This window comes from Dipteris shenzhenensis, chromosome 26, assembly GCF_047967505.1.
Source record: "Dipteris shenzhenensis isolate YYH24624 ecotype China chromosome 26, Dip_SZ_1.0, whole genome shotgun sequence".
Lineage (NCBI taxonomy): Eukaryota > Viridiplantae > Streptophyta > Polypodiopsida > Gleicheniales > Dipteridaceae > Dipteris > Dipteris shenzhenensis.
The window spans coordinates 3,596,076-3,622,344 of record NC_141621.1 but is presented as its reverse complement, the minus strand read 5'-3'; the positions used below and the strand labels follow the sequence as shown (position 1 = coordinate 3,622,344).

Genomic DNA, 26,269 nt, shown 5'->3' with positions numbered 1-26,269 from the left:
TCCTGACATCCACATATTCACAATAACAAACATTGTATATAAAGAAGTTATAAGGGCTTAAAGCTAAGTATTAATATTTGGGTAATTAATAAAGCTTTGAAATTATAATGTTATATATTCCACATTGTTTTTCAATACTCTAACAATGCTTGCTCAAATATGGTCTAAAGGATTTGTTATGCTTGCCACAACATCATTTGGAATAAGTTCCTTACTATTGGCAAATGGACGTATGCTCATAGTAGTCATCTTATAGAAGTATTAAAACATTGTAAGCTAATCATTCGTGTTGAGGCTCTAATTTGTCATTGTCATGCCTTTGAAGCTCTCAATAAACATTAATAATTCTTAACCACATTTATACAAGGTTAGTGATTTGTTTTTCCATATATCTTTTTACTCAATAAAATATAATTGTTTTAATTTATAATTCAAAATTTCAATATACAAAAAGATTATTATTTCTTATCTCAAAACTACTATTTTCAAGGGTAAAGAAAGCCACGTCTTTTGCAACAAAAATATAAAGCCCTACATAAGGTTATTTAAATGTAGGAAGATTATTTGAAGCAACATTCATTATGGGAATGCCATGGAGAGATATCATGAAGATTCTAGGTATATATCATTCTCATGGCTATTTTTAAATATCTTTATTCTTATTTATAAAAAATGACTTTTCTTCATTAATTGCAGCACCACTTTTATGGTCATCACCTCATTCACCTTATTTCCCTATCGACAATGCAGTAGATGCCTATAAAGATGGGTAGAGATTGTTTGCTTTTAACATTATCTAATTTCATAATATTTAATATAGCAACATACTAAATTTAACATGTATTCATATTGATTAATACATGTTTTGATCTAATCTTGAATTTATTGCATTTACTACAATTAGTTATGTTCATAATACACCTCTATGAGGATTCCATAGAGATGTATGGAATCTCTATCCATATTATAGAGTGTGGTGTCTACCTTCTTCAAATTGTACGGGATCTCTCTTCCTATGATAAAGCAAGGTGTCTATCTATTTCAAACAGATTTCACTTCATCCAATACCAACGTGGGTTTAATTACTTGGAGAGTATCACATTTGGGATTATGTGTTCCAATGGATGGCTACGACATAGTAAAGGTGTGTCAATTTGGTTTCTTCACAATGCAAATTGAGAGTCATATTTGGGACTGTGTTCCAGATGGATGGCTACGCCATAGTAAGTGTGTCGAATTGATTTTTTTACAATGCAAATTGAAACATCTTGGACTGTAAATTACTAAGTTGTTATCTTGAAAATAATACCTTTTTTTGCAACTAGTAATGTTCCTTACCATATGACAATCTCTCAACTGCATTTATATTAATTTAGTTACTTTCTCGCTATTCCAGACAAGAACAAACTACAACACATTCTCCAGGTACTTTTCAAACTATCTCCATAGGAAAATAGACCTAATCGTAAAAATGAAATCCAATTAATAATCTGCCTACAAGAGGTAACCCCACAAAAATCGATAGAAAATGTCACAAATGGCATTAGAATGTTGGGGCCAAAACATGGAGCACTACAAGGAGGACAACGTGTGAGAATATACAATGGCCTCTTGGCAAGACAAAGAGACATGTGAACATCTCAGCCACATATCCACACCACATTAAGGGACAATAAGGGCCCCGTAATAGTTCGCTTGCTGGATCTGCCAACCAAGTTTGCAGACTGCCACTTCGATCTACATGGGCTACTGCATTGGACTGCACAAAAACATGCCCTAAGAGCACTTCCCCACGTAGCTCCAGATGCTGGGGGTCTGCTGAGACAGCAGAGGTTCTACGATCAATTTCGCATCCCCGCGTAGAGAAGAAAGCTACATTCACATATTATCTACATCCTCCAATGGCTTCAAAGCCTGCACTGTCCCCCTTTCCCCTTTCCACCAATGGGAGAGGATATTTCCTCCTAGCAGTCCAATGCTGGGCTAGAATTTGAGTTTTCAAGCTCTCTGGGCTGGCATTCAACTGCCAGGGAGCCCTGCTGAGCCAGCTCTCCAACTCCATGGGGCTGCAAATATATCCTGCCAGTAGAGCTCTCCTACAGCCACTGGCTCACGCGGGTAAGCCCTCTAAGGACATCAGAGAGTAAGAAGTGTTACATGGACAGGAGATGAGGCACGTCCCGTTTGTCAGGGTCTAAGAAATGATGTTTGTTGTCCAAATGTGTCATTGCATGATTTACCAAGAGATTGATTTCGTTCTTCTGCCGCAGCGTGTGATCTGCAATTGCAGTCTCTACTTGTGGGCGGAATCGTGCAAGCACACTTGAAATTCCTGTGGGTGGCATGATTATTGATTGCACGAGTCTCTTGTTGATCAAGTCTCTCTCCGCAGTAAAGCGGTAAGGAGCGTCTTCAGCATTATCCAACGGAGTCCACACATCACACACCGTCTTGGTGAATGTGTCGCAGATTGCGCGATTTCGAAATCTCAAGTGCTCAGCCTTGTCACTAACCACAGTCTCTGGGACAGTTTCGAGATGGTATGCCAGATAACCAATCTTAGCTTCCCTCATTGCCAGTCTATCCTGAATTGCAAAACCACCAGCTTCTTGCCTGACAATAATTTCATGGTCTTGCTCCAATTGTGTGCTGGAGCTAGGACCCTTCATTTCAAATCCAAGAAATGTCATTGCATCTCCTTTGATGCATGTCCCTTCGTTGGTAGATGATAAGATCGCTCTTCTCCCTGCCCTTGCCAATTCTCCTCTACTACTTTGACTGGATATTCCCTTCACCCTGGCAGCATTCACATTCCTGCACTCCATTGACACCTTAATATTGTCATGATACCAGCCAAACGAGTTCCTATCATTTGGCTTCGGTGCTGCATCTCCCAAATCACACGTTACTTCCACTAGTATTTCTATGGATCTGTCACGATCGTCTGATTCCCCCCATTGTACTCTCTTGAAATGAAATACAAGAACAGGTTGGATAGATGCCGTCGGGAGGTCCAATTCATTTTCTGCCTGCCCCTCGTTGTCATAGAATTCACCTCCGGGACCAGGGTTCACTGTAATCTTTGAATATTTGAGCAAACCTTTTTTGGGACCACTATTGTGATTCTTAATAATACAGCCCTCGTCATCCTCATCTCCATCATCCTCTCCTCTTGGTCTCTTTAATGTATAGATCTGCATCCGCTTTCCAGTGTTGCGTGACCCTTGGCCTTGCTGCTTGCCACAATCATCTGAGATCACAAGGTTGTTGCTCCTAGGCTCACATTGTTGCTTTGAACAATCGCCCTTGTGCTCAATCGAATTCTGCTCAGAGAAAATCCTCACCACCTCCCTCATGCAAGGATATGAGTTATTATTATAACTGGAATGTGTTACAACTTCATGCTGCGATTCATTCAAGCCAACACCAAACAACTCAGCTGTTTCTTTTGCCGTTATTACCTTTTGAGGCAGAGGAAGTTGCGTGGGTTGCATTGCAGCCTCGTATAGAATAGGAATGTAATTGCATTCATAGCCAAAGATTCCTTCCCATGCTGCGTCCCAGTTGTGCTTTTGTAAGAACTCAATCATAACGTCATCCTGAAGGACAACACACTTTCCAAATGGTGCGCCCAGTCCAACTATGCTGCACATAGTTTCTGGGCTTGTGAAAATAAACTCGAGGTCACCCTCTGAATTTGGACGACCTAAAATCATCGTCTTCCCTTCGAAGACAGAGAACAAGGAATTTTCCAATCCGGAACCCAGAGAAAGAAGTGACAAGCGCTCGTGCATTACAGGCATGTTCTTGAACAGACGTTTCATACAAGAGAGGAACATCAAAATGTCTGATTCGTTTGACATGGCCAACTGCTGAGCAGCGACAAGTTGAGATGCCTGTTTCCCGGACCCTAAAGAGAGGACAAAACTTGCAAACCTTCCTGCTCGGGATGACGAGCGTTGCAATGCTCCTGCAGCTGCCACGAATTCAGGCCCAGAATCATCCCGTCTTGGCATGCTAGTACATTCATCCAAATTGAGCTCACGTAGGGCTTTAAGCTGTCCAGACTGACTATTCAACTTTGCCAAATTGTGGAGCGATCTTTTCCAAAGCAGCGATAAGATGTCCAAAGACGTCAGCTGACTGACTGGCATGTCGCCGGCATTCGATGTCTTGCATCCTTCCAAACGGAGGGTCGTTAACTTCTTTAAATTCCACTCGGTATCCGGTAAAATGGTGAGCTGAGCGCAATCCTTGAGACAAAGTGTCGTCAGTTCACCAAGCTCTGACAACGCCGAGGTTGTCAATTCCACAAAACGGGGTGCATCTATCACATGCAGCTCTCGTAGTCGTTTCAGTTTTCCCAGTGTGCCAGGAAGCCTCTGCATCAAAGGGCAGCTATGCAGATGCAGGACCTCCAAGTTGCCAAGCTCCTCAAATGATGTGCTCGGGAACTCCACCAGGCCGGAACAGTTGTGGAGATACAGTTCCCGAAGCCCAGCCGGAAACTGCAAGATCAAAAGACGATTAAACCACTAGTATGAGCTGAGAACCGGGACGTTTCATTATGGCTTTTCAAATCCTTGTATCATCGAAAAAAGGAGCACTTACTTGACCGCAACTAAAATCCCAGTGCAGATTTCTGAGGGAGAGAAAAGAGAGTTGTGTACATTTCTCTGTGCGAATCTCCCAAGTGCTACCATTACAGTGGAGATCTAAGAATCTCAAACTCCTTGTCAAGGGTGGACACCGATCGCCCTTAACCTTGATACGTAAAATTCGAAGGCTCTGCATTTCTCTTAGAACATCTTCGTCCCAATCCAGCCTGGAATCCAAGCACCAAGCGCCTCTAATCAACGCACCATCGTGCCAGACACCCTCAATCTTGTGCAGCTCCTGCTTAAGACCAATAAAATCGGAGTCAAAGAATGGGAAGAGAACGTTTCATTCCTCAAATTTGTGAGTGAAAGCCTCCAAAAACGGCACGTTGATACTCACAGCGCAAGGGGCACACTCTTCGATGTTCACCCCACAATTTGCTATGATACGATTTCCTTCGGATCTTGCCAGGTCTTTCCCCAGTTCAAAAATAAGGTCATGCATTTCAACACGTTTCCCTGATAGAGTCCGTGAAGTATCCCGACAGATCGGGTCATCGAAGATGCTGAACCTATCCACATGAGCTGGTCTCAGAAATGAGCGGCTCTTGAGCTCCTCAAGTTCATCGTCACCAACAATGCACCTTACGGTGTCCCAATCCCATCCGTAGAAAAAGCTTGTGATATCTATAAATGCCTTCTGTGCTTCAGAGCTTAGTTCGCTGTAGCTGAATCGCAAGATGTCTTTTACACCTTTTGGTACCTTTTGGACGATGTCTTTCCAACGGCTTCTTTTCTCTTCGTCACAGAAAACTTTGCCCAAAACTTCCAATGCTAGGGGAGAACCACCGCATCTCTGGACCACTATATCGACCAGCATTTGATCTTTCCCCTTCTCAAGATTAGCATGCTTCCTAAATAGTTCCATCGCATCCTTTCTACGAAGCATCATTAAAGCATAAGCAGCATCTCCCGTTCCTGACAACATCTTTCGGAACTCTGATCAAAACAGAATAAGCTTGTGCTGTTCGGAAGTTGAAGACTCCACGAAAACGTAAAACAGCTAGAAACCGTTTTATTGGCAAAGATTTATGTAAATCGCACACTAAGATTGCCTATGTGATGTATCCACTAGTTGAAAACCACTCCTGCGATCATGAGGTCTACCTGAGAAACCTTGAAGCAATCAGTGGCCGACGGTCAAAATTAACTTCAAATGAGACTTAAGAAAACGATCTACGCCGTTACGGATGCAGTGGATTGCACTAGCATAACTCAAAACTACGATCCGGATTATTGAAACACAAACGCTTACTGCACAAGCATACGCGAGCCTGACTTTTACTCAAACGACGATCGGATACATACCGATTTCTGATATGAATCGGGGCAAGAAACGTTTCGTGTAGGAAAGCTGAGAACTTATGAAAAGCCTGTGGTTTGGTGAGAGATGAATGAGGAATGATAAATAGATAAGCCGCCTTGTGATATTGATCAGTCAACGAAGAGACTGGGAAGAAGCTCTTCCGAAATGATGCCTCCAATGCTCCACCAGCGGCGGCCAGCTTTGTGGCTCCTTGTAGCAGAGAGAAACATGTCGCTCACCTAACTGGACGCTGTTGAGAGAGGAGGTGGCGCTGGTGGAGCAGAGGGCCAAACCAAAGCCGTACTGAGCGAGGTCGTCACCATTGAAGGGGAAGACAGGAGCGGCGGAATCCGCAACAAGACAGGAAGAGGCCAAAACAGGGGGAGAGCAGTCAGCGTTCAAGCTACCACGAAGATTAACAGAAAGGAGGAGCAAAAGATCGGGCGCAAAATCAAGGAGGAAGAGGGGAGGGACGCCATAGCTGGGCTCGGCGAGCTTCGGAGCTTGTCGCTACAGGCATCCACATTTTCAACGGAGCTCTAGAAACATGTAGACTCGGTAGATTTTTCAAGTCCATGGATATTTTTCAAGGAGCTGTGGACATCCATCCAGATTTTTTTAAAGGAGCTCCGGCCTCAATCTAGAAACATCTAGACTCCAGGGCCTATTTATCTTACATTTTGCACTTATGAGTGACGGCAATAATTAAAGCGGATTTAACAAAATGTACCTTAATGATGCCTCTAAGGCTTTGGCCTACTGGTTTGAGTGTTGGGTTGCCACCCCTCACGTCATGGGTTCAAGTCTTGGTGGCTGGGGCATGGAGTCCTAGCTTGTGGTTGGGTGCGTGTGTGTGAGTGTCACAACTATGGACTCATTGCCCACTAGTTCAGGGCAAAGTGCCCCTCGATAGGACCACGAGTGTGTGAGTGTGGTGTGGGTGTGTTCTGATAATAATGATAATAATAATAATCTCCATGGAGTTCCACATGCTTGGCTTGTGCGATGATAGCAGTGTTGAGATTCATGGTATATAGCCATACGTATCCACAGAGGGCCAAACGCTCGCATTTGGCTGAGCGTATCGAGGTGATTGAGTTACCACGTGAGGCAGCCATCTGAGCAACCCGTTCAAAAATTGGATCCACCAAGAATTTGTGGACTCGTTCCGCCATTCAAGTGCTCTCACCCGCACGGCACCTACCTGTGTGGAAACAAGTTCATATGTGCGTGCAAGGAACTACTTCCCATGCAAGCCATGGCCCATAAAAAGTCCTCATGTGTGGGATCCCCAATTCTCAAACCTCTTCTACCAACGCGTTCTCCATGTGATCTCTTACATGTGCTATGAAAACAACTTTCATGTTCTCAAAGAGAACTGACGAGCTCATGTATGTTTTCATGTATTTGCTACGCTCGGTTCTCGAATAGCACGAGTTTCTTCCTATCACTAAATAGTAAAAGCACCACCCTAACATTTGCATATGTCATGTCTCGTACCACAATTTTAATCTTATTTTTTTCCTTTTAAGAAATTTGATAAAATAGTAGGACACAAGTTGAGTTCCGAGTTGTTATGTGCTCCATGACAAAAATACTATAAAATATCAAGTTCATTCGATAAATGAATGCAACTAGATGCAAATCTATAATTGATGCAACTATAAGTCATTGTAAACGAGCTACATACATGTAGCCTATTGTGATAAGAGAAGCTTAAGCGCTCTTAAGCACATGCGCCAAGCTGGCCAAGTCGTTATAACTGTCGCACTATTGGCTTAGATACAATGTAAGCAATCAAAGAAGGGAACTTATTTTCGGGAATGAACTAGAGCTCTCATGTGTTTGGGCTTTTCACATAGATTGGTGGAGAAACCGTTCAATCATGTTGTACCCTTCTTGCCCTGTCCATCATGGTCCACAACACTAGATGCTTGATCTCAAGTCTCAACATCAATTCCAAGAAAACTTGAGCAACGACGAACATGTCGTCCACCTGATGAATCAATTAGCCCAAACCAATTAGGCTCTCTTTTCACTTCTCATAGCCCAACAAAATCATTCCCAACCTACTCAGCATAGCATTGATCACAAAGTGCGGCTCAAATCCTTGGGGGGGGGGGGGTGGGGGGGGGGTTCACTCACAAATATGTAAGTGTAGCATGTAGGTTCAACAAAATGAGTTTTTTAAATCTCCTTTTTACACAATTTTCACATATAGAAGGGTATCATATAAAGAGGGTATTCATAGATTGAATAGAAAAAGGGTTTGTTTTATTCATGATAAATTTCTAGATTAGGGATTTTACAAATAGGCCTTGAATGCACGTGATATATAGGGTTTATACATAGTGACCCCCTCGAGCCCAAATCCTTTTATGGATTACAAGGATGCCATGGCATGGATCGATCATTTCAATAACATCGCTGAATACCACGCTTGGATCGATGAGCATAAGGCCCTAGAATTGAGAACAGTCTTACAGGGCATTGCAACAACTTGGTTTGTGCAACAACCATAAGCTCAAAAGTCACACTGGCCGACTCTCAAGGTGTAGCTCTTGCAAAAATTGGCACACTCCAATGTAACTCAGACGGCATTGCAGAAATTACATGAACTTTCCAAGGTGGGCAGGTTTGAGTTATGCAGATCTATTAGACAAGGGTGCCTGTTGGCACCCTTGTTTTTTGCTGTTTGAATGGTCCCATTAATTAATGCTATAAAATAGTGTGGAGAGCTGGGCATGAGGGAGTCAGACAGCCATCCATGAATTAATTTAGTTTGCAAATGTTTGTAAACGACTTGTTGACTTTTGTGGAAGAGTCGAAGCAGAGTGTGGACTGTTTACTGTAGGTGCTTCATTGCTTTTGTTTGGCTTCAAGATCGGTGTGTAGTCTGAATAAGACTTATGCTTTAGGGGTTTCTCTAGATGCTATGCTAGATTGGGCTGCCTGTCTTCCGATGAAATGGGTCTCAAGAGGGCAAATTGTCCGATACCTGAGAACTCCTCTAAGCATTGGGCTTTTCCTACAATGGCAATGGTTCAATTGGGTTAAAGAAAGGATTAAAATGAAGCTTCAGTTGTGGAGTGGGATTCAATTGGGATGGAATGCTAGATCCCTTGTGGTTAAACATGTTTTGGCCACCTCAACTACTTATGTGGCCTCAGCATGGAGATTTAAGATTGTTCACTGGCTGGAAATTGAGAAAATGTTGAGGGCCTTTTACTGGTCGGAGGAAGGGGGTACCAAAAGGTTGCACTATATCCATGGAATCTTCTTAAGGCCCCAAAAAGTGCTGGTGGCCTTGCTCTACCTGATATTTCTCTTAGAAATTTGTCCCTTATTGCAAAATGGTTACCTAAGTTTCTAAAAGCTTCTGCTAAGTGGTCGGAGGTGATTCGTGACTTTGTTGAGAAAGTAGGTGGCATTAGAACTTGTACCTGGTGTAATCTATCATGGTATGATAAAATAATGCCGTGGTTCTCTCTGAAAATCAGAGGTTTTGAGTTAGTAGCGGTTTTGGTGGAGGTGTGGAAGGCTTGCATGCCTATCGTGAAGTGGAAAGGACGAGAGGAGCTGAGAGGAGATTCCAGCCTTCATGAAAGTATTTGGTGGGTTCTTGCAACTGTAGTAGAAGGGAAGCCACTGGCTATGGTTGATATCCGGAGATCAAGGGCTCTGTATAGGAAAGGGATTAGGCATTGGCTTGACATTTGGAATCTTAGTCTAGCATTTTGGAAGCCCTTCAGCAGTGTGATATAGGAGTCTGGTCTTACTACAGTGGAAGCTCGATTTCTACTAGTGTGGTGGTTGTTTTGCCTCAATCTTCGCCTTCAAATTCCTTTCCTTCGCTCCGTTGGAGGGAAAATCACTAGATGGTTGGAAGGCCAAGTTGTAATTGTCGCCCTATTGGCTTAAGTACAATGTAAGAAGATAGAGAAGGGGACTGATTTTGGGAACGAATTGAACCTCTCATGTGTTTGGTCTTTTCACATAGATTGGTGGAGACGTCATTTAATAATGTCGTACCCTTGTTCCCCTATCCATCACAGTCCAGAACACCAGATGCCTGATCTCAATTCTCAACATCAATTCCAAGAAAACCCGAGCATTGAACATGTCGTCCACCTGATGAATCAATTAGCCCACACCAATTAGGCTCTCCTTTCACTTCTCGCAGCCCAACAAAATCATTCCCAACTTGCTTAGCATCGTATTGATCACAAAGTGCGGCCCAAATCCTTTCATGGATTACCGACTGAGGATGTCATGGCACGGATCGATCATTTTGATAACATCGCTAAATACCACGCTTGGAGCAAAGGCCCTAGAATTGAGTGTTGAGGTATCGAGCTCCACTCGTTCTACATTTATGTCGCCGACTTGTTAGCTCCAGATGCAGTTGGTACACCGCCCATGAATAATAGCTGGATGATAGCTATCTTTATGTACTCTAGTTAGTGGCTCAGTTAGTATGCCACCTTAGTTAGCTGAGTTTGGTTTTGAGACCCACATATAGGGTTCACCTATTCTTTTGTACTTAGAGTTCTTTTGGCTTTCACAACTAAGAAGAGGAAAACTGTTTTCAGCCTCCACCTTTGTGTATATTCCCCCATTGTGTATGTGAGAAAGTTGCAAGTGAGACTCCTTCCTTCTCTCCCACTCTCTTCACATGGTATCAGAGCTTGGTTCGTGGTAAGGAGCTCAAGAAAGCAAACCAAGTTCGCGGTGTCCTAGTAAGAGGATCAGTGTTGCTTTCCTTTTTTTTCGAATTTGGGAGCAAATCTCTGCAGGTAGCACAGCCAAAAAGTGCAAGAGTGCACTGTTACAGATTGGGACGCCCTTCGCGATGGGTAGTATATGCTACGGGGCCATTTTGGGGCCCGTTTTGGTGGTGAAAGTTTTCCGCAGGCACTTAGGAAAGTGCCATGTTTTTGTTGTGCGACCACTGTTCTGCAGGTCGGTGAAAAGTTACCATAGAAATTACATCGTATGCCTGTGCGCAGAGATATTGGGAATAACAGAATCATTCTTATTGCCTGTTGATCCATAGTCGTCACTAGGAAGTGACTGTGTGGTGAAATACCACTCTCGTCAGCTTTGCAGATTTGCCCTTGTGAGACAGAAGTTGTCTTTTTGCAGTGACAAAATATTTTGCAGTGTTCTGTAATGGCGTCTGATGCTCTTTCATAAATTGTCACTGAAAAGCTTGACAATAACAACTTCCAAGCATGGAAGTTTAGAATAAAGAATTTCCTTAAGGGAAAAGGCTATTGGGAGTTCATTACTGGAGCTGAACAAGAACCAGTTATTCCTAATGTCCCCAATCAATAGGAGTTGCAGGCATTTAAAGGCTAGCATGAGAGAGTCAGAAAAGTTATGTATTGGCTGTCTATCAGTATTTCAAATTCTATGATTGTGCATATTCAGGATGCAAGCACGCCGAGGCGTGGGATACTTTGACAAAAATGTATAGCACAAATACGCAAGCCAGGAAAATGCAGCTCAAGAAAGAGTTGCATAATGTGCAGAGAGAAAATATGAGCATCAATGACTACCACATGAAGGTGAAGAAGATTGCAGATGCACTTGCTTCTATTGGGTCGCTAGTGGAAGATGATGATTTAGTTTCTGTGACCTTAAATGGTTTAGGAAAAAATTATGTACAATTCCAGACATCCATTGCCGTCCGTGAGAATTTTCTTGATTTTGAGGAGTTGATTGCTCTTCTAATTTCTGAAGAGCAGAGAAATGGTGGTGCATCTTCAGGAGGAACTTCAAAAGAAGTTGTCTTCTACTCAAATGCTGGTAGAGGCAGAGGTAGAGCAGGCCAATTTGGAGGCCATGGCAGAAATCAGAATATGCAGCAGATTCAAGAAAACTAGTCCTATGGAGGAGGACGTGGTAACTTTAGAGGCAGGGGAAGCCAAAGAGGTCGTGGTGGATGGCAGAGAGGCCAAAATGCAAACAACAATGTTGAATGCTACTACTGTGGTAAAATGGGTCATATGGTTAAAGATTGCTATAAAAAGCAGAATGACATCATGACTAGAAAATTGCAGCAAGGCAATTATGCATCCTCTAGTAGACAAGGTGATGATAGAAATGAGCATCTGTTTATGGTACAGCACATGACCAAATCTGTGACAAGTGTAGAAGAAAGCAATGATGTGTGGTATGTTGACTCAGGTGCGTCAAACCACATGACAGGTCATGTAGAATGGATGTAGGATGCAAGGGAAATGGAAAGACCAAGATTTCTGGAGACTGGTGATGATACTCCACATCCTATTGTGCAGATTGGTAAAATTCCTTTGTCTATGCAGGATGGAAAAAAGAAATACCTGTCTGATGTATTTCATGTCCTGAATATCACCAAGAACCTGGTTTCTGTTGGTCAAATGGTTGAGCAGGGCTTGTAGGTCAGATTTAATCCTCATGGATGCTTTGTTGAGGATATGAAAAATAAAGGTCGCTTGATAGCAAAAGGGAAGAAGAAGGGCAAGGATGTTTACGTTGGATGCGGACATGCCTAAATTGAGTGCAGCAATGTTTGCACATGGGATCGGTGTAGTTGCAGATATTGATATCTGGCATAAACGCATTGGTCATGTTAATGTACAACGACTTGAATTAATGCAGGCCCAAAATATTGTTACAGGTCCATTGCTTAAGTTCAAGGTTGCAGATATGCATAAGGTATGTGAAGCCTGTCAATTTGGAAAATAGGCAAGGAAACCATTTCCTAGACATGTTCAAGAGAGTAAGAGGCCATTGAAATTAATCCACTCTGATATCTGGACTACTAAAGGTGCATCTATTGGAGGCTATTATTATTTTTTCATTTTATTGATGACTACAGAAAAAAAGTTTGGGTGTATTTTATGAAAAAGAAAAGTGAAGTGTTTGGGCATTTCAAAGCTTTTAAAGCTATGGTTGAAAAAGAAACAGGCCTGCAAATAAAATGCCTAAGGTCAGATGGAGGGGGAGAGTACCTCTCAAATGAGTTTGCAAGTTTCCTGCAGGAGCATGGCATAAAGCAGCAATATTCATGCAGTCATACCCCACAACAAAATGGACTTGTAGAAAGGAAAAACATGCATATTGGAGAGGTATCTCGTGCCATGCTCAACGAAAAGGACCTGCCAGATTATTATTGGGCTAAAGGAGTTGCTACAGTAGTCTACATAATGAACATGACTCCCACTGTAGCAATACATGGCATGACGCCAGAGGAGAGGTATACTAGTAGGAAACCAAATATTTCTCATTTGAAAGTTTTTGGTTGCATTGCCTATGTTCATGTGCCAGATGAGTTGAGATCCACGTTGGATCCAAAAGCTGAGAAGTGCATCTTTATTGGTTATTCTCGGTAGCAGAAAGGGTATAGATGCTATAACCCTTCTACTCGTAAGTTTACAGTGAGCAAAGATGTTGTTTTTGATGAGATGAGCAGCTGGTATAAACCAGTAAATGTGATTGATGATGTAGATGCACAAATGGTAATGTTGCACAGAATTCACAGCAGCAATCATAAAATATTAGTGGACCTATAGTGTCCTTTAGTAGTGGTTCACATACTTTGCCATGGGCAGGCAGATTGAGATCGGGAGGATCTCCTCAAAGCAATGCTGATAGTGGTATGCAAGTATCACGAAAAGGAAAAGAGAAAGTAGATCAGCCATGGTTGATGTGAATGCAGGACACTCTTATGTGGATGGTGAATCCAGTGGCTCAGAACAGAGCCTTGATGATGAGTTGGGTATTCCTTCTGTTGTTACATCTAGAGTAAGGAAGACAAGGGATGTTTTGAGAGCACCTGGTAGTGAGCCTATTTTGCACAGGTCTACCAGAGCTAGGTATCTTGTGGATAGGATGAAATATGATGGATTTACATCCATTCACTATGCCTATATGGTCAAAGTAATACATGAACCAGAACCCACTTCTTTTGAGCAAGCCATGGGAAAAGAATAATGGGAGAAATCCATGGATGAAGAAATGGATGCCTTGGAAGCAAATGCTACATGGGAATTGGTGCCTTTGCCTAAAGACAAGAATGCAATTGGCTACAAGTGGGTTTATAAGATGAAGGACAATGCATATGGTTCTGTGAACAGATACAAGGCAATATTAGTTGTCAAGGGGTATGCACAGACATATGGCATTGATTATGGAGAAACATTCAGTCCGGTTGCAAGGATGGCAACCGTAAGAGCAGTCATTGCTATGGCTGCATCAAAGGGATAGTCTTTACATCAGATGGATGTAAAGAATGCTTTCTTGCATGGTGATTTGGAAGAAGAGGTTTATATGGAGCAGCCACCAGGTTATGTTCATGCATGTTCATGCTGTTCATCCTGAGTTTGTTTGCAGGTTAAAGAAAGCCTTGTATGGCTTGAAGCAAGCACCCAGAGCATGGTCTGACAAGATAGGAAAATATCTTGTCACTATTGGCTTTCCGATTTCCAAGGCAGATTTCTCACTTTATGTGAGAAAAACAAAGAAAGGCATTATGCTACTTGTCATTTATGTTGATGATTTGATCATCACAGGTGATAGTGATGAAGATATCCTTCATGTGAAAATGCTATTGAAGCAGAAGTTTGAGATGAAGGATTTGGGAAGTTGCGTTACTTCTTGGGCATTGAGGTGATTAGATCCGCAAGTGGGATATGGCTCTTGCAGAGGCAGTATGGATTGGACATGCTGTCCAAATATGGGATGATAGGCTATAAGCCTATTTCAGTTCCTTTGGAGCAGAATGTGAAGTTGAGCGCAGATGTAGGTGAGCTTCTGGAAGACCAAACTATGTACAGATGCATAGTAGGAAGTTTGATTTATATGACTATTACCAGGCCAGAATTGAGCTATGCTGTTGGGTTGGTAAGTCAGTTTATGCAGGCTCCAAGGAAACCACATTTGGATGCGGCTAGATGCATACTCCAGTCCTCCCTACACCTACCTAAAGCCTTATAACTAGCAAGGCTTAATCCTTGCTTGGTGGCTGCTCTGCAAGGCCGCCCAAGGCGCCCATAGCAGCGCCCGCCAGCAAGGCGGTGTGCCTGCGCACAGTGCCCGTCTGCTGACTGCATAGCCTATAGTGTCCGATACGCTCTCTTGCTCCTTCGCGCTCGTGACGCCCTCCACTCCGCTCCGTCGTCTCCTCCTACACGTCTCCCCTCCTTCGCCCTAGCCCTCCGCTCCACTCCCTCCTACCCTCCCTTCATGCTCCTCCATCTCCTTCACCCGTCCATCCCCTCCACACCGTCCTCCCCACCCCCCCTCTTCCAGCTCCCACCCCCCCTCCCCCTCTCAGCCGCCGCATGACGCCCCCCCCCCCTTAGTAAATATTATTAAAAAAAAACTAAACCTAAACTAACTTAACCCTATACTAACTCTAGTTAGGTTAGTGTTAACCTAGGGTTAATTTTAATGTAGGTTAGTTAGCTACAGCTAGGCTAGTTTAACATAGGTTAGTTAGGCTTACAGTTAGGTTAGCATAAACTAGGGTAGAATAGATATAGTATGGTTAGGTTAGATTAACTGACCTAGTTACATTTTGGTTAGCTTAGATTAACTGACCTTCAATTATAGTAGACTAACTCTAGTTAGTTTAACTACATGCAGTTTCCATTTTGGAATGGAAATCATTTGGAAAGATGGATAACCTACCTCGGACATGGTGGAAAGCGACCATCTCCGGTGTTTCACAGAGATGATGCGGAAATGCTTGCTAGAGCTCCATGGGTCTGTTAGCATGTATTTGATATTGTAAGTGCACTAGTTCGCACTATTCATTCCATGCACCAACACAATGTCCTGCATAATGATTTGCATGTGCAAAACATTATGCTACACTTCTCGGAGTCATCCAAGGAGGTGTATCTGGGCATTTGTGATTGGGGAATGATGACTCCATGCAGCACTAGAAAGCACTATCCCACATTACTCAGTGACAGCCCCAACACTGTGTGAAGCTCCATTGCTAGGTTTTGTCACGTTGCTCTAGAGTGCCTTTGCACCAATCCCCCACCTTTCAATGTTGCACAGGATGAATACGCCATGTCCCATCACATCCTGAAAATCTTGGACATTTGTGCACCATCGCCAAGTACGGGGCCTGCAAAAGCTCTAATCGGGTGTTTATGACGATTTACGGCTCAGGGAAAGTCAACCGAACCGAATAGACGTCCAAGTATTGCAGATTTTTGTGGGATTTTTGACATTGCTCCAAGATGTGGTATACAGCTCAGTCCAAACCAAGGACTTAGACCAGCCAATGACTGAGTCTTTCTTAGACGCCGAGACGTAACATGAGTGACCGATCATGGAACTTGTAACATTTTTAGTTTTATATATCATCCAAGTTTGGATCCACTCCATTGTTCGAACAATTTGTATATTTACAGTGACATGATAAATGATGCAATAAGTAATGTTTAAATATTGTTTGTATAAGTAAATGATGCGATAAAAAAGATGATCCAATTGTCAAATATGATGAATGATGCAATAATTGTGGAGGTGGGAGCCCTCAAGCTGGCGCTTCCAATGGTGTAATAGTGCACTATCTGGTAGCTTTTGAAAGGAGTGCAAGTCTAGGCACCAATGAACATCTTCAGGGGGAGACCCTGGCGGGGATGGCAGAGCGTCATCATTTGCAATTGGCATGGGATCCCGTTGGGCCGGCAAGAGTTGCAGCGTCAGTGCTTGTACAAAACCTGCTGCTTTGAGTAGCGTGTTGACGGCTTCATCAGGGAGGTCGACCAAAGCGTTGGAGGAGATGGACTGGGAGGGTTCGTGCGGTGCTGTGGTGGTGTTGGAGGCATTAGTCGAGTACTCGGGCAGTGTTGTCCGAGGGAGGGGAGGCTGAGCAACTTGTTGGGTGGGTTGGGCAGGATCTAGGGGAGGCGGTAATGGAATATCTACAAGGGGTGGTAGTATTAAAGAGGGTGACTGCATTTTTTCCTTCTTCCTTGATTACTTCCTTTGGGTATGCTATAAAAGTGATGGTCCAATTTTAAAATATGATAAATGATGCGACAATACATATTTAAATATTGTTTGTATAGGTTTAATATTATTTAATTGTTTAAATATTTAATATTTTTTGTGGTTACAAATTAATTTTATCTCTTTGTCATTTTTAAGGCTAAGTATGAGCATGAAGGGAGAGAACTTAGAGAACATTCTCCCACAAGATCCTCCCCAACCAGAGCAATCTCCAGTCTAAGAGGGCCCACAAGGTGCTTTTGTGCCTCAAGAGGCTGATTTAGCAGACCAGCTAAATCACGCCACAGCTCAGGTTATCTTACAAGCGCAAAGAGAGATGCTGGGCAGAGAGGGACTAGGTATTTTTACTGCTGGTCTAGTGGATGATGATACCATGCAAGGTGACCCAGTCTCTCTTCGACAAGTACATAGACTATGCCCATCAGAGTTCATAAGAAACACCTTGTTTCTTCGTTCAAGAAGTGTTAGGAATAAGTATGCATAGCCCAAGTTGTCAGACTTGCGGCACAAAACCCTAGCCCACATCCTTCTCCAACAATTCATAGAGGTGGAAGGAAGCATCCCCAATAACCAGCAAATACCCATGTATTTCATCCAACAAGTGTATGTCTACAGTGTCTTGCATCGACACGTGGATTGGAATGACAAGCATCACTTGTCAGGAACAGGAAAGGGACATCCTGCAGAGTGCAAGCAAGCAAGGACAAAGAACAGAGAGCCCGTGTCTTAGAGACCTCGTGTGCTAACTCCCTAGGCACACAGTGATCTTGTTGACTTGGCCACATCTGCCATACCTCTCCGTCAACAAGGTGTTACTGTTGAAGAGTTACAAGATCGCGTTGCATAACAAGCCAAAGAGATCAAGGACCTATGAGCACGCGTACGTCTACATTGGAGTCTGAGCTTGCACGCTACCAATAGTCCTTTGGAGATTTGGATGCAGCTGAGGATACCGATATTTTTGATTTTGAGGACCTCACTAATATAGATTCGCAGGGTGCAGGACCAAGCACTCAGGGAACGGTAGATGTGGATCCTACTGCATAATTATGTACATTTTAAACTTCGTACATAACTTTATAATACTCTTCTTCTGCAACGATGGTTCAAGTGATATAAGTGAGTTAAGTGGACTAAGCGATTTAAGTGGTATAAGTGATCTAAGTAGACTAGATGATTTAAGTGACTTAAGTGATTTAAGTCGACTAAGTGATTTAAGTGATCTAAGTGAATTAAGTGGTATAAGTGATTTAAGTGGACTAAGTTATTTAAGTGGTATAAGTGATCTAAGTGGACTAGGTGATTTAAGTGACTTAAGTGATTAAAGTGATCTAAGTAAACTAAGTGGTATAATTGATTTAAGTAATTTTCTATGGATTTAAATGATCTAAGTGAATTAAGTGGTATAAGTGATTTAAGTGGACTAAGTGATTTAAGTGATTTAAGTGGACTAAGTAATTTAAGTGAACTAAGTGGTAAAAGTGATTTACGTGGTTTTCAATGGATTAGGTGGACTTGTAAAGTTAATGCATAAATATTAAATTATATCGATGTGAATTAGTGCACATAATAGCTAGATCAACCCTTGAGACTTGAAAATATAAACTTCGATTGCACATATTCGATTATTCTTTCCAACTTTCTGATGTTCCCTTCGATCTCCCTTCGATGTTGCCGTGAAAGTATCTGCAAGTCACAAGGTTGTCTCTAACTATTATGTATACCAAAATCATCCACAATCTCAATAATTACAACACAACATCGCTTGTAGCCCACAAGGTTCTAGATTTCAATACAAAAGGAGACGAGATAGATACGAGCATATGCGCTCTCCCATCACTTGACATATTCTCCCATCCATCCCCTCACATACAACATTATATCCGATATAATTAGAGCTTCATCCACCGCTTCTATCACTTATCATATTCTTCTATCACTCTATATTGCATTCAACACAGGTACAATATCATCTATCTCTTCGACTTCGCTATTGTCACTGAGTAGCTCAAGCTCGTCTTCCTCTTCACTGAATGCACCCTCAGTAACTAATTCTGTAGTCAATCGTTGTCTAGCAAATCTCATTACAATGGCTTTGCTTGCTACCCTAGCCACAACATTGAATCCTTTCAACAATCATAGATTTCCAAAGCAAAATACCATATTTGCAGCTCTTGATGGCTTTAAGCGATTGCATCTCTTAGAATGAATAAAATCGTATATGCACTCCAATTTCGCTCACATGCACCCGATGATGTAGTAGCAGAGAGCACACGAGTTGCAACATGATGTAACTCCAATGTCTCTCCACCATATTCCTTCCACCAAGTAGGTGCAATAGTCGTCTTAATAGCATCAAGATTCCAAGGATCTCCAAAAGAGCCCTCGTGATTCATATATCTCAATCGTTGCTGGTGATAGGACAAAACCTGTATCAAGTTTTTTAGTACTGTATATAGCTGTGGGTAGGGACATAGTTGTACACATCTAGGGTAGGTGTGGGCTTTTGGCATTTGTGGAATTTTCTTTCACAAGCATGATGGATTGATGTATAGTTTTTTGAGATCATAAAGTATGTTTTGTAGGGACTTCATGGGAAATGATGAAATGCAATGTGGTTGTACCAGACTTCCAGAGCAAGGGTGTCTAGTGTGTGGTCAAGTAAAATGTTTTTGGGGTCATGTAAAGTCAAGTCATGAAGGGTTTTTTTATATTTTCCTGAGTCAACGTGCACTTACATGTTACAGGAATTTGATATGCTATGGTGTCCATGTCAAAGGGTTTTTCATGTATGTGTAGGGGGTTGCATGCAAGCTTTAGTGTGCATGCTAATGTGTGTGGGAATTGTGTGACTAAAGGTCCAAAATGTGCATTTAATGTGATTTGGGGGAAATGTCTTGAGAGTGGTAAAATGTCACTGATGAGGTGGCAAATTAGGATGAGGTGGCTAGACTGATTGGGAAGGCATCCTACTAATGCGAATGTGGCTACATGAGAATGGAGGCACTTCTGGATGCCAAGGTGGCGGCTGGGCATCGAAGGACGGGATTGTTGCTGAAAGAGGAGGATTGCGCAGAGAGGGAGCTTGTAGGAGGGGGATTGCGCTGCTGAACAGGGGATCTGAGAGGGCAGAGAGGAGCTTTGGAAGAGAGCACAGGTCGCTGCTAAGTGGCTAGAAGGAGCTCAAAAGCGAGGGGCTAGGATTGCGGAGAGAAGGAAAGAGACGGGGGATCTTTTGATGAGTGCTCCATGAGCAAGAGAGAGGTAGGTACTGAGAGCTTCTGAGAAGGCGTCGATACTACATAAGCTGAGACGACGGTAGATGAGAGCTCCATGAGCAAGGGAGGAGAAGGGGTGTGTTGATATGAAAAAAATAGCACACGGTTGATGGGCTGTTAGCTGAGCGGAGAGCTATAGTATGGAAGAGAAGAGACAGGCTGATGATTAGCTGAGCGGAGAGCTAACGGGCTGATCGACATGAAGTACGAGTCGCTTATTTTGTGCTGTGGGTTTGTTACCTGTAATCATGCACAAGTGTGCAGGCTGTGTGGGGCAGCTTAGCTGGAACAGAAGACATATAGGGGGGTGTCACTACTGGAAGCGCTCGTGATGTGGCTGCTTACAATTCTGAGTATGATGTGTACAGTTTGTGTGCAGATGCAATAGTGACTGAACGGAACTCATGATAGGGACTTAGGATTCATGAGTTTATAGGTGGAGGGGATGACTCGATGGATTAGCATTCTTGGGGGTTCTTTGTGCATGAGGACTCCATACAAGAAGCATAAGTACGAGCTGTTTATCATATACAAGCTGCTGGAAGGAGGTGTTGTAGATACACCATGTGTGGTTGATCTGTCGTACAAAGAATGACTGGGTGTATGAACAATTCTTGGTTGACATAGAGCTACAACAAGTCAAAGCCTTCTTTCCCCTCTTTCAAAGAGTCTGTGTGTTCCTGTGTGTGTGTTCTAGCCAGATTGTGTGGGAGATTGACTTGTTATTTGTGTATCTGCTCTGGAACCTGGTTCATAGGCTCATCATCTATGAGCCCACATTGCAGCTGATCCCTATGAAGTCTGAGCTATCTGACGTGGTGAAGTACATAATTCCTGGTTGTCTTTCTTTTTTTTTTCTTATCATCTTTTTTGGCAATCTTGCTGGGGACAGAGGAGTTTTGAATTGAGATTGGGTACTCAAGACAAAACGGCCCAGAAGAATTGGCTGGGGAATGTTGCTTGAATTTCTGTGTGGTTAGGGATTGAAACTATGAAGACAAAGCCTCGCATGAGAGTGATTCATTGTGAGTTATGTGGGGAGTGTGGACACAGGAGAGATAGATGCCTTGATGTTGAACTTCGGGTGATACGTCTCCGTGCTAAGGTTCAAAAGGCTTTGAAAGTGATTGCTCTTAGGAAGAAGAATGCCAGTTAGATGCAGGGTAAGCTTTCTTCAGTAGAGATTATTTTTGCTTTCTTCCTAGAAGAGATTGGGTGGTATTTCTGGTTGGAAGTGTGTTTGAGATAAGTTAGTTAAGAGGAGAGATGGCTCATGAATTTCCTCGATTTCATGGATTGCCCAATGAAGACCTAGAGAGATTTTAGAGTGCTTGGAGTTCATAGCTCTTATTAAAGATAGGAATGCTCCAGAAGTCCTTCTTCAGATTCTATCCTTTTGTCTATTGGGAGAAGCGAGAACTTGGCTGCAGACTCTCTGCAAGGATGCGTGATGATCAGGGTGCTCACAGAAACCCGACTTATCCAGAGGTGAGGACAACTTTCCTGGACAGGTTTATGTGTGTTAGAGATCCTGATGGCATTTGGAGAGAGCTATGTTTATTGTAGCAACAACTGACTTAGTTAGTGGATGAGTATGTCGGTAAGTTCACTGTGTTCTGGAATAAATGGCAGGTGGCTTTATTACCTGAAGTCCCTCCCAGAGTCATAAAAAAGGATAGGTTTCTTGCTGGTCTGAAGCCGAAGATTAGGATAAAGATTGAATGTAAAGAGCTGGTCACTTATGAGGATGCTCTCAGGGTAGCAAAAGAGAAGGAGAGGAAGCAAATAAGATTATCACAAATGATGCAAGAGATGCCAATGATTCAACATGTGCCTGAAATTATCTCTCATGTGAAGCCAGAAATACAGAAGCCTGAAGTCAAGAAGGAGGAGAATATAAAAGAAGAAATTCATGAAATGTCGGAGCTTATGAAGAGTTTGAGTTTGAATTTGATGAAACCTATGCTTGCGATCTAATGCTTCCAAAGCCGATATTTTTTTTTAAATGTAGAGAAAATCAAACACTCGTCAACTAATTCAGTCTGCAACTTAAAAATTTACTTTTATTGGACCTTGATCAAGGTAAGCATACTCTAACATAAAAATATGTAACTCGGCATAACTAAGCTAACATGAATAAACTCACACAACTGAAGTAATATCGATCAAGTATTTAGCCTATGCTTTTCTTTTATTTAACATATTTCTTTTATTTAGCCTATGCATGTATTTTGTTTAACATACTTAACCTATGCATTTCTTTTATTTAACATATCTAAACTATGCATTTCTTTTATTTAACATATTTTCCCTATGCATTTATTTTATTTCTTTCATTTAACACATCTAACCTATGCATTTCTTTTATTTCTATTTTACATTGTCCACACTCATTTTCTTCCTTTTTTACACTGTCCTCGTGCCTTTTATTTAACCTATTCTCATCTTCCTTTAAAAAAATCCATAGCTTGCGATCTAATGATGAGCATGATTACAATTTTTTTTAAACATGGAGAAAAATCACATGCTCGTCAGCTAATTCAATCTACAACTTAAAAATTTGCATTACTTGGACCTTGATCAAGAAAAACATACTCTAACATAAAAATTTGTAACTTAACCAACCTAGCATAACCAAACTAACATGAATAAACTCACATAATTAGCTAGGTTTCCTAAAGTAATATCGATCAACTTTACCACATATATGAATAAATGGAAGTAAAATAGTGTATGGTTTCAAATGAATACCACATTTACACACACACACACAAAGTCTATGGTTTCAAGTTCTGGCATTGCAATGGGAGAATGGCACTAGTGCCATCCTCCAATCCCCCCATTTTGCAAAGCTAAAAATTTTTAAATTTTAAATTTGCTCCACTTCCATTCTCCCATTGCAATGTCCCAATTCAAAACTTTGGCTTTGCAAAGGGGGAATGGCACCAGTGCCATTCTCCCATTGTGATTTCCCGATTCAAATCTTGGCTGTGCAAAGGGGAAATGGCACCAGTGCCATTCTCCCAATGGAATGTCCTGATTCAAAATTTTGGCCTCACAAAGGTAGAAGGGCACTAGTGCCATTCTCCCATTGGAATGTCCTAAAGATAAAAATAGTGTATGGTTTCAAAGGAGTACCATGTTTACACACACACACACACACACACACACACACAGTGTATGGTTTCAATTTCCGGCATTGCAACGGGAGAATGGCACTGGTGCCATTCTCCATTTTCCTATTACAAAGCCAAAATTTTTAAATTTTAAATTTGCACCACTGCCATTCTCCCATTGCAATGTCCCAATTCAAAACTTTGGCTGTGCCATTCTCCCCATGCAATGTCATGATTCAAAATTTCTACTTCACAAAGACAGTATGGCACTAGTGCCATTCTCCCATTGCAATGTCACGATTCAAAATCTTGGCTTTGCAAAGGGAAAATGGCACGAGTGCCAGTCTCCCAATGCAATGTCCTGATATAAAATTTTGGCTTTGCAAAGGGAGTATGGCACCATTGCCATTCTCCCATGGCAAAGTCCCAAGTCAAAATTTTGTCTTCCAAAGGAAGAATGGCATCAGTCTGTTCTCCTCTTATGAAGACAAATGTTTTTCTCAAGTCAATGCATGGGGAGAATGCCACTGGTGCCATTCCCCTTTTCAAATAAATTTTTTTGAATCAAGACATCGCAATGCTAGAATGGCACTCATGCAATTCTCCCATCTCAAAGCCCAAATTTTTAATCATGACATTGCAGTGGGAGAATGGCACTAGTGTGATTCTCCAGTTGCAAAGCAAAAATTTAGGACATTGTAACAGGAGAATGGTACTAGTGCCACTCTCCCTCTGAAAATTTGAAAATTTGAGAGCTTTGTAATGGGAGAATGGCACCTAGGTCCATTCTCCCATTGCATTGTTGTAATTCAAAAGATTGGCTCTCTCATTTTATGAAGCTAGAATTTGCACACTTGAATGTCATTAGACTAGGCTTGTGAATCCCGAGTGAATCCCTTTGGCTATAATCTGATCGCTTTCCTATTTTTCGTAATTGAAATGATAGGGAATGGCTACTAGATGTGGGGATAAGGTTAAGATGTTGGTGGGGAATGAAGTGGTTGCAACAGGTTAAATTTGTGTAATCGAATCAAATGGGTGATGTAGTGGTGTGAAGATTGGGGTAGGTAATGTATCAGTGATAGGGAAGATGGGATATGCAATTCTCCATAGGAAAGCCAGATTCACATGGAGAATGGCACCAATGCCATTCTCCACAATCCCACATGGAGAATGGCACTGGTGCCATTCTCCCCCGCTACAAGGACAACTTTGTTGGTCTTATGGAATTCTTTGGTTGTAGCTTTTTCATAATTAATTTCCTGTCATCGTGCTGAGAGGGGATGGCTACTATCAGATGCATGAATCAGGTCATGACAATGGTGAAAATAATTCATGCTTTAGAAAAAGTTTTATCAAATTGCTAAAACTTTTAGGGAAATAATTCATGCTTTCATGAAAATTTTGTATAGGCTCATTCATGCATTCTAGAGATTTGCACCAATGCCATTCTTTCCTTCTAGGACATATTTGATGGTCTTATGAAATTCTTTGGTTGTAATTTGTTCATAATTAATTCTCCGTAATCGTAATGACAGGGGATGGCTATGAGAAGCGGGGATAAGGTCATGATGATGGTGGGGAATGAAGTGGTTGGAATTGGTGGAGTGTGTGCAATAGATTCGGAGGCCTACTGCAGTGGTGTGAAGATTGGGCAGAAAATGTATCGGCGATAGTGGAGAAGTCTATCAATAGTGAAATGCTCTTGCCATTTCCCACTATGGATGCAGTGCTTGTTGGTGAGGCAATTTGGAGCATTGTCAAGTGGCCTAAGGGCTCTCTAAAACATGTTGGTGATTCTTTAAATGATGCGGTAACTGAAGAAGCTGCACAAAGTGAGCCTGAGTGACCTTATGTTGAGGCAATGCCAGTTTCTTCATTAGAAACTGACAATTTCATTCGTGAATCTTAGAAAGAGAAAAAGGTTGTCTTATGGGATGAGAGCAAAACAAAGACCGTGGTGGAAGGTGTGATCTTATATGTTTTCCTAGGTGACTCTATAAACTTTGACCTATTGGGTAACGATTGCATTGGTGTGGGTATTGAAAAGAAAGAACAAATTAGAGGAAGTGACTTAGGGTCTTCTATGCAAGATGTCGGCTCTCTCAGCCTAGTAAAGTGGCCCATCAAGCATATTACCTTACTTGAAGGAAGCCCATTGCAACAATATGTGCCCATGGACCACGTTGCTGGTATAAATGAGTTGGTCAATGATCAAATGTTGAAAAGGGATGATCCAACGTCAAAGAAAAGAAGGTACACTTTCATTAACAGGGTGCCTAAACAAAGAGAGCCTCCAACACCAATGTACAAAATGTCACTAGATTCGGTGCAGGAGGTTTCTTCCATCGATTGTTGTGGGAGTAGGTGTTGCCAACATGCGGAGCAAGATCTCTTAATGAATCTAAGGAAGAACTTTTGGGGTAGCTCCTTGGAGTCTCATACAAACTTTATATATGATGTGTTGTCAACGGCTTGGCATCATGACTACAAAGGGAGGATATGCTACAACTTCAGGATAAACGGTCAGGATTCTGTTGTAGAGCATGGTATGAGATGCAAGGAATTCCAAGGACATCATTTTATCGATACAGGGAGCAATTTGAGAGTGGTGTGCAGCGATATGTGCATGGCAATTAAGGGATTATGAGGAGGAGCAGGGAGCACACAGGTATGGGAAGGGCTCTCATTCAACACTTTGTGGATAATAGCACATAGCATATGCCTCACAAGAGTAGAACCATGCAGGATGGTTCTAGAGAGACACAGCAAGTGATACCTGAAGTGTATAAGAAGATAGACGTCCTACATGAGGTCAACACTTCACTTAATCAACGTGATTATCAGAGCCTATCCACATCCACATTTGGCAGGATTTGGAAATTAGACTTA

At 42.1% G+C, this 26,269-nt stretch overlaps 1 protein-coding gene across 2 annotated transcripts; it reads right to left on the bottom strand.

Annotated features, from left to right (window-relative positions):
* Positions 1 to 1,544: 1,544 nt before the first annotated feature.
* Positions 1,545 to 6,368, bottom strand: LOC147884548 (uncharacterized). Of its 2 annotated transcripts, none has more exons than XM_087397884.1 (4): positions 5,967 to 6,368; positions 4,999 to 5,765; positions 4,612 to 4,896; positions 1,545 to 4,508 (listed from the first exon to the last, which is right to left on the bottom strand). In XM_087397884.1, the coding sequence occupies exons 2-4, from the start codon at positions 5,584 to 5,586 to the stop codon at positions 2,154 to 2,156; spliced, it is 3,228 nt and encodes a 1,075-aa protein (XP_087254010.1). In that variant the 5' UTR covers positions 5,587 to 5,765; positions 5,967 to 6,368; the 3' UTR covers positions 1,545 to 2,153. The 2 variants fall into 2 exon arrangements, with proteins under 2 accessions (XP_087254010.1, XP_087254011.1); XM_087397885.1 differs by having other exon boundaries at positions 4,999 to 5,761.
* Between the last annotated feature and the right edge of the window lie 19,901 nt (positions 6,369 to 26,269).